This window comes from Cygnus atratus, chromosome 2 (genome assembly GCF_013377495.2).
Source record: "Cygnus atratus isolate AKBS03 ecotype Queensland, Australia chromosome 2, CAtr_DNAZoo_HiC_assembly, whole genome shotgun sequence".
NCBI classification, from domain to species: Eukaryota; Metazoa; Chordata; class Aves; order Anseriformes; family Anatidae; genus Cygnus; species Cygnus atratus.
Genome location: NC_066363.1, coordinates 15,260,166 through 15,273,368, shown reverse-complemented (window position 1 = coordinate 15,273,368; position 13,203 = coordinate 15,260,166). Strand labels below are relative to the sequence as shown.

Below are 13,203 nucleotides of genomic sequence, written 5' to 3'. Positions count from 1 at the left end.
TATTTCTGCTGGACACAGAAAAATCTTCTTTTGAGATACCTTCCTTCACCTCTGCATGAAGCACTGGCTGCGGTGGAGCAGATGCATTGTGGTGCTGGATGGGCAAGGCTGCCTCAGCCCACATGGGGTCTGCGAAGTGTCTGGGAGAGAGCTCCCCCGCCAAGCAGCATGGCACAAACAACTGTTTTTTCTTGGCTTGATGGCAATTAAAAAAATCAGCAAACAATAACAAATGGTTTGAGTCACGCTAAACACATGAACCCATTGAATGGGGGGGAAAAATAAGAGGGAGAAGAATCATCCTGTTCTGAATGTTTTTAAGTGGTTTTAATTTCTGTGAAATAAAGTAGAAGGAAAAGATGTTGTGATTAAAAAAAAAACAAACAACACAACAAAACTATGTGGCATTTACTTTAAAAGCATATTTAAAGGTTTTCATTTCTTTCCCTCCTGGAACCAACTATTTAGCAAAAGTGAGACAAATTTACAAAATTATTTTCGGAGTTGCTGATTCAGTGCTTTTGCTGGACACATTTTTAATTCGCTATATCAGCTATATAAGGCCATCTGTCTTGCAGCCATTGAAGGGATGTAGGGCTGGACTGGGAAGTGGCTGCATAGGTAATTACAGAGTTATATACAAACTACTCAGATCTCTGCATAATGGATCCCCTGAAAGAACTGCAACTATTATAATGATTAGGCTGGTGGTGGAGGCTCAGAGGGGCTCTGCTTCTGCTGCTCTTCCATATGTTGCATGCAGGATTGCTCGAAGCCACACAGGACTCCCCTCTGTATTAGGGCTGATGCTGAAACATGTCAGTGGGATGTAGAGAGGATTTTCTTCTAAACTGCACTTTGCACCTGCACTTCTGGAGCAATAAGGCTGCCAACGGCTGCACACAGCTCTCTGAGCATCCCTTCAGCCTCCCCAGAGTGATAAATCTATGGCTGGGAACTTTCTGGTACTAAAATAGCTCTTAAAGCACTTTGAATAATCAAAAAAACCTTCATACTTTGTAGGGCCCTTTTATTTCTCCCTCTCCCTCTTGTCTAATTTCAGTACTTGCCTTTGTGAAACTCTACCATTTATTCCCATGTCACAGTAAATAAAGGTATGAATGTATCCTGCTGGGTCAATTAACCCCAGTTCTGCACTGTGTCACAGCCTGCACTGGCTGTGATTTCCAGAAAGGAATATTCTTTTGTCATTTTTTGCCCGTGTGCAAACGTATGTTAAGACCATGAGATAACTGTAACACTTTTCCACACAAAGCTAACTCTGCTTTTTGTAATTTCTGGAGTGCAGTTATGAACTGTAAAATGACATGAACCACATGCACAACGTGTATTCTTAAGTGGTAGAGAAGACAAAGGACTGACAGTTTTTGTACTTTCATGTCAGTGTGCTCCCTAATGATGGGCAAGCCTTGCCACAAAGCCTCTGAACCTCAGTTCTCAGGCAGTCCTTCAAAGGCTACAAGAAGTGGGAAGCTGAGGTTTCCCAGGTTTCATGTTGTTCTGTGCAGAAAGACGATGCTCTTCACTGCAATATCAAACTCCAAAAGAAGCAGAAATAATAAGAATAAAACCAAGAGGCATTGTTGACTTGCACTTCCTTGGGCTTTCATGTGAAATATTTAGATAAGATTGCTCAGTAAAGTCAACCTGAGCAGCTGCCTGATGTAAGAATAAACCTGTTAATGAAACAAATGTGCTGTGCAGCAGCAATATATAAATACTGACTGCATTTTTAAGTGAATACCTGATAAGGAAATAAGCTATGACACAGATGAAAGGTCGAGACACCAAGTGATGAACTGCAATTATTTTCAGAAGTGGTGCAGGAATAAATCTGTACTAAACTATATACCAGTTTACATCAACTATGCATGCTCGTGGGTTTCACTTACAAAGGAGCAAATAACAGAGAAGGTAGGTTACCGCAAATGTAAAGGAATGAAGACAAATGTGGAAGGAAAATTCCACCTTAGAGGTCCCTCTCATTCTGGTGAAGCAGTGTATACATAGAAGTGTTTTAAATCAATGGAAGTATATTTTCCTTGCACGGGAGAGTTAGTGTTAAATAAACAACTGATATTTCAATCAGTGGAGGCGAGGGGATCTCCCAGGTTGCTTTGTGAGGAGGCCACTTCTTACCTCTCCCTGGCCTTTCTCCAGAGCCCTAACTGCCGCAGGATGCAGAGGGATAATTTTACACCAGGTCAGCTGATATTCCCAGGGGCGGCTGGACTAGAGGTTTGCCCTGTGAGAGCCCTGGGTGCCAGAGGCACGGCTGTGGGGAGAGGGCCGGGTGGGCAGGAGGACGCCAGGGGCAGCACACCAGGCCTGCTTCCCCTGTGGACCTCTGACCCTGTTTTCACTTCATTCCAGATCTGTGCCCTGCTGGAAAACCCAGCAGTGTAAATTTGGGTTGAATGAGCCATTTCTGTCATATTAGCCAGGACACACAATATGGAGTTCATCTTACTGTATGGTCCTGTGTCAGCAGCAGAATGGCAGATAATACCCAATCCAGAGTATAATGTCTATTTATGTTAACCCCCTGTTAACTTTTTTGAACAAATTTGAACTGGCAGAGTGTGTTTATACCAGATTATGCTTTCTGTCTTATGCCTTTTGTCTTATGGCTGCAAAGTTTTGATCTGATACTCTGATACTAGGATTCTTAAAGCTGAATAATTTATGGTTGTGTTGAACCTCAGCCATAATACAAACTGAGGATCTTGTACTATTAACAAACATGCTTTTTTGTTTTTTATTTTATTTATTTATTTATTTATTTTTCTGGGCAAGCTGTAGGTCTTGCTCAGTGTTACAGGAACTATCGTCCAGCCTGGTGGGAGTATAAAGATTTGTGTTATATGCATTAGAAGAAACGTTTTGATTGAAAGCATACAGACTCTGCAGTAAAAGTACCCAGAAGGTGTTGCTCCTTGCGGGTTTGAAAACCCACACCATTATGAGGATTGATGACAGCAGAGGTTCCCAGTGACCCTGGTAATAGGCAATCAGTTTCCCTTCAAAACCACACGTATGTGGGTCTCAAGTGGCTCTGCCTTAAGGCACTCTCTGGCCGGGCACTCCACAAGGATCCCTGCCTGTGGGCGCCGCTGCCACCTCTCATCGGTGTGACCTGATAAAGCAAAGGCTTGCCATGCACAGTCAGCCATGGCTCCTGCTCAAGGGATTCAAAAGTGAGTTGCAAAAAGTTTCCTAAACGCGAAGACTCCGCATGTTACTTTTTCAGATGCGTGTAAACGTGACTGCTGTTCTTAAATGCAAACATTAAATCTACTCTGTAAAAACGCAATTACTGCTGCCATGGCAGAAATCAGTCGTCCCTTTTGAAGGAATGCCTTGAAAATGCAATCATAAAATCCCTGCACATTATGGATTTCATTAACATTGTACTCCCCTAGGATTCCCAATTGCACAATAACAGCAGTTCTTTAAATTTTAAATACCACAGACAGGAACAGTTTCACTAAAACCAGATGTGGAACCCTTGCACTGGCCTTCTTACTGGTTCTAAGTACTGAAACTGGCTGGTAATTGATACCTATTAACATGTTTGTTGTTCAGATTACAGAAATGGAAACACTATACTATTTTTCCTGTGAAAGGATACATTAATGAGGGACAATGACTTACACTGCAATGGCAGTTCCCTGCTCTTGATTAAATTAAAAGTCTGTTTTTATTTTTTTATTTTAAATTATGCTATTTCACACTGAAGGGCAGCCGACTGTGGAAAACCTAAGTGTAATAAACAAGGACATTTAGCTTAAGCTTGAGGAGCTAATAACATCCCATATGACAATAAACTAACTTCGTGCTTATTTTTGGCAACCCTTGCCTCGTGCATATCTTTATTTCATACATATTAGAAAGTCCATAGACTTTATTAATGCAATTTTAAAGAAGAAATTCAATCTGGAGTGACTCTGTTTCTGATTATGGAGTCACTCCAAATCTCAAGTCAGTTGAGTAATTTTAAAAAGCGTATTTGAGGGTAAAAACAATGGAGAAGTTACTGTGCAGACTGATGGTGTGAGCATGTTATTGATATTTTGAATCTAAGCTTTGGCATTTATTTCAAAACAAGTAAGGAAAGGAATGAACAGGCAGCTTTCGTTTCACAGAGCCTGGCAGGCAGGCAGCATTTGGATGCACCCAGGAGCTAGTACCTTGTCAGACACAAAGGAGAAACCCTGTTTTTCCACCAAAGAATGGATTTCATGTCCACAGATGGAATTCATGTAAATCCGTTGCTAACAGCAAGACAACATTATTTTCCTAATTATTTTCAGTGAAATGGTCCAAAAGACGTCAACACCTCAAAGGAGACAATCATATCGCATGCCCTCTAGACGTCCTCTGTAGATACCAATCTCCCTTTGCTGATACGTAACTGAGGTTTTCTGTTTCTTTTGTCTTAGCAAAAACATTAACCTTGAAGGGAGGGCTAAAAGGAAAGGAAAGGAGACCTATAATATTTCCCCTATACAAAAAAAAAAAAATACACTAACAAAATTAGTATTTGGAGCTGAATTTTCAAGCTGTTTTGGTCATGTATAATTGTACATATCTCAAATATATGCCCTAGTTGCATATGTGTCTTGGCAGTTTAAAGGCAGACATTGCTACTTAACCAGCTGCAGTGTGTGTGCAGGTATGGAAACCTGCAAAATGTGGAATGATCAATGAATAATGATATACATAAAAACTCTGTCTCTCAGACAATGGCATATAGGCAGAAATTTTTAATTTAAAAGTTCCAGGTTCGTCACAGCTGTATCCTTCAGCCTCCTTTTTGCTACTGAATAATATCTAGAGCTCTTGCACTGTGCCACAAACACTATTTAAGTTGTGCTGCACAAAAGCATATACTTCACACAAATGACTAGTTTACAATAGCATACAGAACAAAACAGAACAAAGTGACCTCAGTCCTTCATATAAAAGTGCCTTCCTCCTTTTAGAAAATATTACGATTTTTTTCAACGGGTAATTTCAGAGCATTTTATTATTTGCATGTCCTTGGTTGTTTGTCTGTAAGCTCTTATGGAGATGAACATCTGTTCCTGGGGATATTTGTACAGAGAAAACATGGGATTTCAATACTTTATCCAGATACAAACCCACAGCACATGCTTACTGCCAGTGGCATCAAGCCTTTGTAGAAGATGGTGGTTCACGTGCTCAAGGACACTGCTACTGAGGTACCTGGTGATCTGAAGTGCTTAGCACCCATCTCAAGATTGTCAGTTAACTTTAACGGGGAAGTACCTAAAGCACGTTTGGAGTCTTGAATTAGTAGTATGGTTGTTGAATAAAACTATAATAATTAATTATAATAATTCATATTCTCATCACACAAATGGAACAAGAGAGGAGTTAGGCTGTTGTACCTTGTGAAAAGCCAGGGAATGGCAAGTCCCCAGACTAGCTTATCAGTGTGGTTACTTCTGCTACACAGATGATGAGTGATAAGATGAGATGCTACACAGGATTAATGGTAGGTATGATTAACAGTTCTTCTGCAACGCGTGTAAAGCACGCATATACAATGCAATTAATCTTCAAGCAGGATTTTGTAGGCTCAGTCTTGCAAACAAGACCCAGCTCTGCAGTGGAGGCTGCTATAGCTTAGTTTCTCTGGTGCGAAGTCTGCCTCTGGGGTGCTTGTCCCCCCAGCATGGCTTCTGGGCAGTGGAGGAGATGTCCTAGTGTTAGAATACTCAGGGAAATGGTACATGCTACCTTTTCCAAACCAGGGACTGGGTGAAGTAGGTGAGAGCTGTGGCATGAGCAGGGTAGCATACAATAAACCTCCAACTTCTTGGCTGATGGGGTACCTGGAGGCACCGTAAAGCTGCTCAATGTTTTGCTTGGTAGTTGTTTCAGCCACTGAGCACCCTGGTTTATGGCAGAACACAAAGGAGGCTGAGAAATTCCTGGGCAGGAGGCTTGAGGTACTCTCAGATGTTTTAAGCCTAAACCGCAGAGTAGCTTGGATTCTGTTATGTGTTTGTTATTAAAAAAGTTAATGGTTAAAAAAGGCCTTTGAAACTTTTTCTCAGAAAGATCTAGTTCTAAGTGAAAGGATTAAGCTATATATATACGTATGTAGTCATCATAACTTAATAAAGTTAATAAGCACATAGAACACATGAATGAGATTTGACTAGTTCTCTTGTTTTGATTATCCAGTCATAAATGCATAAGTGACAGCAGAAAAGAAGGAAATAAAGAAAAAGTGCCAGCCTTCTGACCATATGAAACACATGGACTTTGATTCTGCTGCATTCCACCCTTTTTCTACATGCATTCCACAGATTTCAAGTGGCAATGATTAATAACAAGCCTAGCACTTAGATAAGGCTGGGGAGATTTTAACTTTTATTCCGAAGTAAGGAAAAAGGATCAACAGAATTTTTTGCCACTCTGTAGCCTGATTAGGTCCATCATACACAATTACCAAGTTGCCAAGAGCTCAGGACATGTAAGGGCTCCTAAACAGGACACCTGAGAGTCCCATTGTGTGCCAAGGATCAGAAATGAAAGATTTCCCCCTCTTTCTTCTCTTTACTAACTGCTACTCAACATGTTTTTAAGCTTTCTTGCAGACAGCAAACCTCACAGGAAAAACCAATGTGAACATTCTTATTGATGGCTAACGAGGCATTGTTTTTATATGTCAGTTAGTAATTTCCTACAGAAAACAACAGGAGCAGGAAGAAAGTTTCACATACATGAACAAACTGTCAATATCACTAATATTGGTCTAATATGCTCAAGTCCTTCTCTTATTTTCTTTTGCCAAAAGAAATAGAAACTAGAATACAACAATAAGTGTAAGTCAACCCACATAATCAAGATAAATCAGTGTTTTTCACCTAATGAAATTAATACTGGCCTGTTACTATAGATTGCTATTTGCATACAGTAATTCATAGAAGCAATTTTATCCTGTTCAGGAATCATGCACCATAATGCCTTGGAGCTTGTTACAATTAGCAAGCAACAAGCTTGAGCAGACCTGCTGAACCCAAGAAGTCCCTTCATGGGGGCACATGTTTGCAGGATTACTCCTGCACTATCACTTCAAAGCCCAAGTGTCCAGTCTTGCTAAAAAAGCTGTGTTTAAGGACGTGGAAGAATAGCCACTGTACAGGGACAGGTAAACTCATCTCATATGTGAGATATTCTAGAAGGGATTTAGGTCTTCTGAGGTGAAATCTGAGTGCATGAAAACACCGCCCTGTATTAATGCTTAACTATAATCAGCTTGAGACATAGCACATGCTCAGTTTACTGGGACATTCCACTTTAAGTGCATGTTAAGCTAATATTGACTTTTCCACTAAACCAAAATCTCTGTTATTTGTGCCCAGAATACTGAAAAAACAATAGACGTAGGAAGCAGAAGAATTAATCTTCCTGACCTTTCCTTTTTTTTATACCTTTGGGAGTAAGTCTTTTTGTGTGTGTCTAATAAGGAATGTGAGCTATTCACTTGCAACGATTCTTAGATTATGTAGAAGTACTTTACTGTATTATTTTGCTCCTTCTTTTGCATTCTCCACGTTCAATAAAATTCCACAGAGTATTATTAATAATATCCTTAAAGTATTATCTTTTTACCTGTATCCATTCCCTGGTAGAATCTTCCCCTGGGGTCCATCCATTTTCAGGGTAATTTAGCCGAGACCTTTCTGAAGACCAGATAGCACTGTACTGGGAGGAGACAGTGATTTGATCAGAGTGAATTTCTCCTGACTCCATACCTAGTGGTTCCATGCACTGGAAATCTGAAGAAAAATAAATTACCATCATTACTATGGTCAGCTTTTTGATATAGACTTTGAATAATGAGAACATTTTCCTGCTTTGAATATGAATATCTAAAGAATTTATTTTTATGTGACTTTGAATTCTTTAGCAACTTTAAGTGAGGCAGTATGGGGCTTATAGTGTCATTCTTAATACTGTCATTCAAGTTGCCATGGCAATTCCTGCAATAATAATGCTATACAAATATTTTTAGCCCAACATTGTTGCCATTTCAATACAGGACAATAGAATTCTCTTTTCTAGGGTAGCACACTCACTTCTGTAGATTCATAATATAAAACAATGTATGTTCAACTCATAATTATACACAAAGCCAGGAAAGACAAACCATATGACTGTACAAAACAATTTTATTTTAGAACTATTTACTCCAGTACAAAAAGTGTAAAATGGTTTAAAAATATTATCAAAATTCAAGCTATTCTTTTTAGGTCCTGGACACTGAAAAGAAACAGATCAACTAAATTTGAATCCAGGTCAGAAGAGTATTGACACAAGGGAATTACCACCTCTTCTGTAATGTGCTGTATTTTAAATGAGTTGACCATCTCCCTCCAATCTCTTTCTGTTGACACAAAAATTACCTAGATAATTTAGAGTCAATTGACAATCCAGTCAATATAGTGAGTTCAAAGGCTGATAGGGCACGGAGTCTGAATTCTTTTCTCACTCTTTAAAAAGATATTACTACTGAAGCAATAGAAGCCAGTGGCCTTAGATGGATCCTCAGAAACAGCTGCTTGTGGACCTCTGCCAGGGGTTTACCACCTGCATTGCAAGGGCAGAACATGTGCCTACACTTCAGTTTGGGAACTTCACCATATATTAGTATAAATCATTCCTTTACTGGTAGCTTAAGACAAAATGCCAGTGTGTGAAGTAGAGGCCCTGACATTTGGGTACATAGTTGTTCTTCGCACACCTTGTCTGGATCTGAGAGAAGTAGCTGTGTCTCTAACAGAGGGGTGGGTGCTTAGTCAAAGTTTTCAAGACCCCCTACTAGAGAATGCTGTCTGGATTCAGTACTAAGGTCAGGACTACTATTTCCATGTTACTATGGGAAGCCTGCTCCGTTGCTGCCTCTGATTCACCTCATCTGTTGAGCAAATGCAATCTTGAGCTTTGAGAGCTACAGCTTACTGCTTCTGTGCATTGGACCTGAAGAGGAGGAGAGTAGAAAGCATTCTGTAAAGTGTGAAAGTGAAAATTGACTTAGCCTTGGAGACGAATTTGTAGTTAAGGTGCTCCATAACTGAATTATCAAGCTTGCTGAAAAAACTGCATTTCCTGTGGTGTACCACCCATTTCCCCATTTCCCTGCTGCTTCAGTGTAGTAGGGGTCTTGGGTGAAGTACTGAAACTGAAGTACTTTAGGGTAAGACTTCAAGTAAATCAACTTCTGCTTGGAATCAGGAGGATTAGCCACTACAGAGGGCACAAGTCATGGTAGGTTGGAGTGTTGTGGTTTAACCCAGCCGGCAGCTAAACACCACACAGCTGTTCGCTCACCCTCCCCCCTCCCTCTCTGGGATGGGGGAAAGAAACAGGAAAGTGAAGCCTGTGAGTTGAGATAAAGACAGTTTATTAAGACAGGAAAATAATAATAATAATAATAATAATAATAATAATAATAATAATAATAATGATGATGATGATGATGATAATAGTACTACTACTAATAATGTGTACGAAACAAGTGATGCACAATGCAATTGCTCACCACCCGTTGACCAATGCCCAGCCTATTCCTGAGCAGCCCGGCCCCCCACCCCGGCTAGCCACCCCTATATATTGTTCAGCATGACATCAGATGGTACGGAATACCCCTTTGGCTAGTTTGGGTCAGCTGTCCTGGGTCTGTCCCCTCCCAGCTCCTGCTGCACCCCTAGCCTGCTCGCTAGCAGGACAGAGCGAGAAGCTGAAAAGTCCTTGGCTTGGTGTAAGCACTGCTCTGCATCAATTAAAACATCAGCATGTTATCAGCGCTCTTCTCATCCTAATCCAAAACATAGCACCCTACCAGCTACTAGGAGGAAAATTAACTCTGTCCTAACTGAAACCAGGACATGGAGTCATATTAAAAGATCTAAAAAACAGGTGTCCAGTCTGATGGATTCTTCCCATCCATGCCAGCTGGGGTATGTCTCATTACCTCCTCCTTGCTATGCATCTACATGGAAGCTAATGAAGATGCAAGGACAAAGGAGAGGTGAGGAGAAACACGAATAATTTCATTTTACTGATTTTTCCTTTGTTCCTTCTTTGATTAAACAGCTACATCAACTCCGAATCTACTCAAAACTCAGTCACAGAAAGGAGAGTTTGATTTAAAGCATGTTTTATCATCAAGCAAAGCAAGGAAATCTGCAAGGACATGTTGTAACACAGCCCATTATTTTCCTGTGTCTCCCTCACTTTGTTTCATTCTCTGTGCAAAGAGTAAGCATGAAAATGAGGCAACTGGGAGAAAAGTAACAGACAGAGAACAAAGCTTAGATAGCTTATGAAATGGTTTAACAAGAGCACGTATTATTAAATGGGTTCTTTTTATTCAAGAAATCGATCATCAAAGCTTTTTCCATGTAATAAAAGAAGGCTTTGGATAGTGCATTCATTGTTCATGTTTCATTGTTTTAATGTAACCGTTCAATTGCTCTGCATTCCTGTGTTTCCTCGGTCAGCACAGTTTTTCATGATAATTCTTCCAACTTCCTGGCAATACTGAGGAATAAAACTGTGAGGAAAACATAGCTTTTCAAAGGGTAGCTGTACTTAAAAAAAAAAAAAAAAAAGGGAAAGAAAAACAGAACCAACCCTCCCCCGCCATCTTATTTATTTAAGGTTTCTTTAAAGTTTAATGCAACACCTGGTGTGCAAGAAGACATAACAGAGAATATTTTCCAAGAAGCTCTGCAGGATGGATAAATACTGACCTTCCGATACACTGCTCTGCGACACGCTGTAGTTTGCTGAGAATCCCTCTTTTGCTATTGCACTGTCGGTGTAAAATACCATTGAAAGAATCCCTGTTGAAGAGCGGACGCGGCCTGGGTTGTTCTGCCCACAATAGCGCCCTATGTGTGGGCCAACTGCAAAAAGACAGAATATAATAGTAAACTACCACTTCTGCTGCAACAATAGATGACACAACAATAGCTTCCCAAAGAGATTCCCTCAACAGGAATAAGTGAACCTCTACAACGGTTTAAAATCACAGCCTCATCAATAACTTAGCAATGAACAATAAATTGCTTACCCTGCCCCGGTAATCTTACTTCTAAAATGTTCCAGATAACACTCCATAAAACCTCTGAAAACGTAAAGAACCAGGATTTCAAAAACGTGTCCTTTAAAGTGCACAGAGAGGGCAATGATGCACAAAATTACATGTACAAACCAGCAAAAGTATTTTCCAAAGTGTGGTTGAAGCACCTATTTATGACAAGGACATCTGAATGTCCTGATTTGCCCACCCAGCCAACAAGATGCTGAATACCCTTAGTTCTGGGAAAAGCTCAGACAGCATTTTCCAGGATTTATGCCCAATGCTGCAGACAATCTGTTAATTTTATAGCAGATTTGGAAAAAAAAATAAAAATGCTCTTGTATTGAGGCAATGACCAGATTATCTTTTTTTCCCTCCTATTTAGACTTTCAGGACATCCTCATGGATTGTTCACCCATATGCTCAATATTAAAGAATATTGTAAAAGAATTCAAGAGGAAAATATTAATCCGTTCAAAAGTGCAAGGCTTTCTTAAGTATATCTCCATGTCACAGAACAAGCACACATGCACATATACATGATTTCTCTCAGTGTTAATAATGTATAAACTGGTTCCTGATATTTTTCTGGATTTCCTGTGCAGTGAGATAATCTTTTCCCTTAATTAAGCTACTCAAATCACAACTAACATATGTGGCCTTCTTGCACTTGAGCATTCCCTACAGATAGGTCTCTAGGCTGTTGAGTAGTGATACATCTGTGCTTACAAACAATAGGAACAGATAATGCTAAAACACCATGCATGGAGTCAATCATAAAACTAATCAGAGAACGTCATTCTAATGCTTACACCACTGGTTTCCAGGCTTAAATTAACACCTTGTCATATCTCTAGGAACTCCATTTAACTTTCAGTTTAAAATATAAAATGTTTATATATCCTAATTATTCACAGTTCAAAGAAAATCCACAGCTAACATCATTTTGTAGTCATTTGTTGGCATTTTCCAACATGTAAAACAGTTCCAGCTTGGAATAACTTCATTATGTAAGCTACACATTTCTGTAAGGCCTTCGAGTTGCCAGAAAGAGAGAGCTCAGATGATATAGCTTTTCCTGCCAGCATCTATTTTTCAAACCATATTCTGGCCAGAGTTAGTCTTCAGTTACTTTGGCAATCTCAGGGCATTTATAGTACCTGCCAGTCCAGCCTTTTTCACCAGGGTTGTTCAATGTGGTATTGACAGTGTGGAACACCCTACAGAGCATATGAGTTGGATTCTTTTTCATTCTAGAAATTATTAAAGCTTTATAGTTTTATTATCTGTAGCAAGAAAGTAGTTGTTTTGACTGTTATCATTACTAGCCTTTTTAAAACAAAATAATACCCCACTTCAGGATCCAATTGCTGCAGTTCTGGTACATATATATAATTCTGTATGTGTAAACAGCTCTGATCCTGCTCTTTCACATGATGGTCTTTTGACATTACAGTCGCTGATCTTGCTCTGAACTGCAAGAAAACAGGGAGTATAAGGCCATCATGTTAGGACATTCTGAGCCTCCTTCCTCCCATTTCCTGCAGGGAAGCCTCTTTCAAATGACAAACAGAAGAGAACTTTGTTTAAAGCAGACAGGCTTTAAGATTCCCCATGACTCACTGGTTTATAATTTTTAAGACACATTTAATGTTTCTGCATTTCAGTCTTCTGCAGATTGGCACTGCTATCACAGTACTATTCCCTTTGCTAGCTGTGTAGATGCGGGAGCCAAAAACTTGCAGAACATGACAGAAAAAGGTATTGAATTTTTTTGCACAACATGTAAACCTTACTCGTCTGAGCTAATATGGTATTGATCTAAGCAGAACTGGATCAAATAGAGATTCTTACTTTTCTTATATAAATAGCTAACACAACTAAAATTCTTCTTTTTTCCTGCATTTTTCCTTTTTCCTGACTCTTCTTTATGACCTGAAATGAGCTTTCATAATAGACCAGATATAGCCCCAGATGGGAATTTTAGGCTAGCAGGTGCTGAAAAGTCATTAGGCCCAGAAAGCTCTTTGCAGGCTCTGCCTGTAGACCATCATGTC

General features: G+C 39.7%; 1 protein-coding gene across 1 annotated transcript in view; it reads right to left on the bottom strand.

Annotated features, from left to right (window-relative positions):
* Positions 1 to 13,203, bottom strand: part of NRP1 (neuropilin 1) — a 111,889-nt gene that overhangs the window by 43,026 nt on the left and 55,660 nt on the right. Inside the window, 2 exon segments of the mRNA XM_035545500.2 lie at positions 7,672 to 7,838; positions 10,815 to 10,970. Coding sequence (XP_035401393.1) covers positions 7,672 to 7,838; positions 10,815 to 10,970 — 323 coding nt within the window.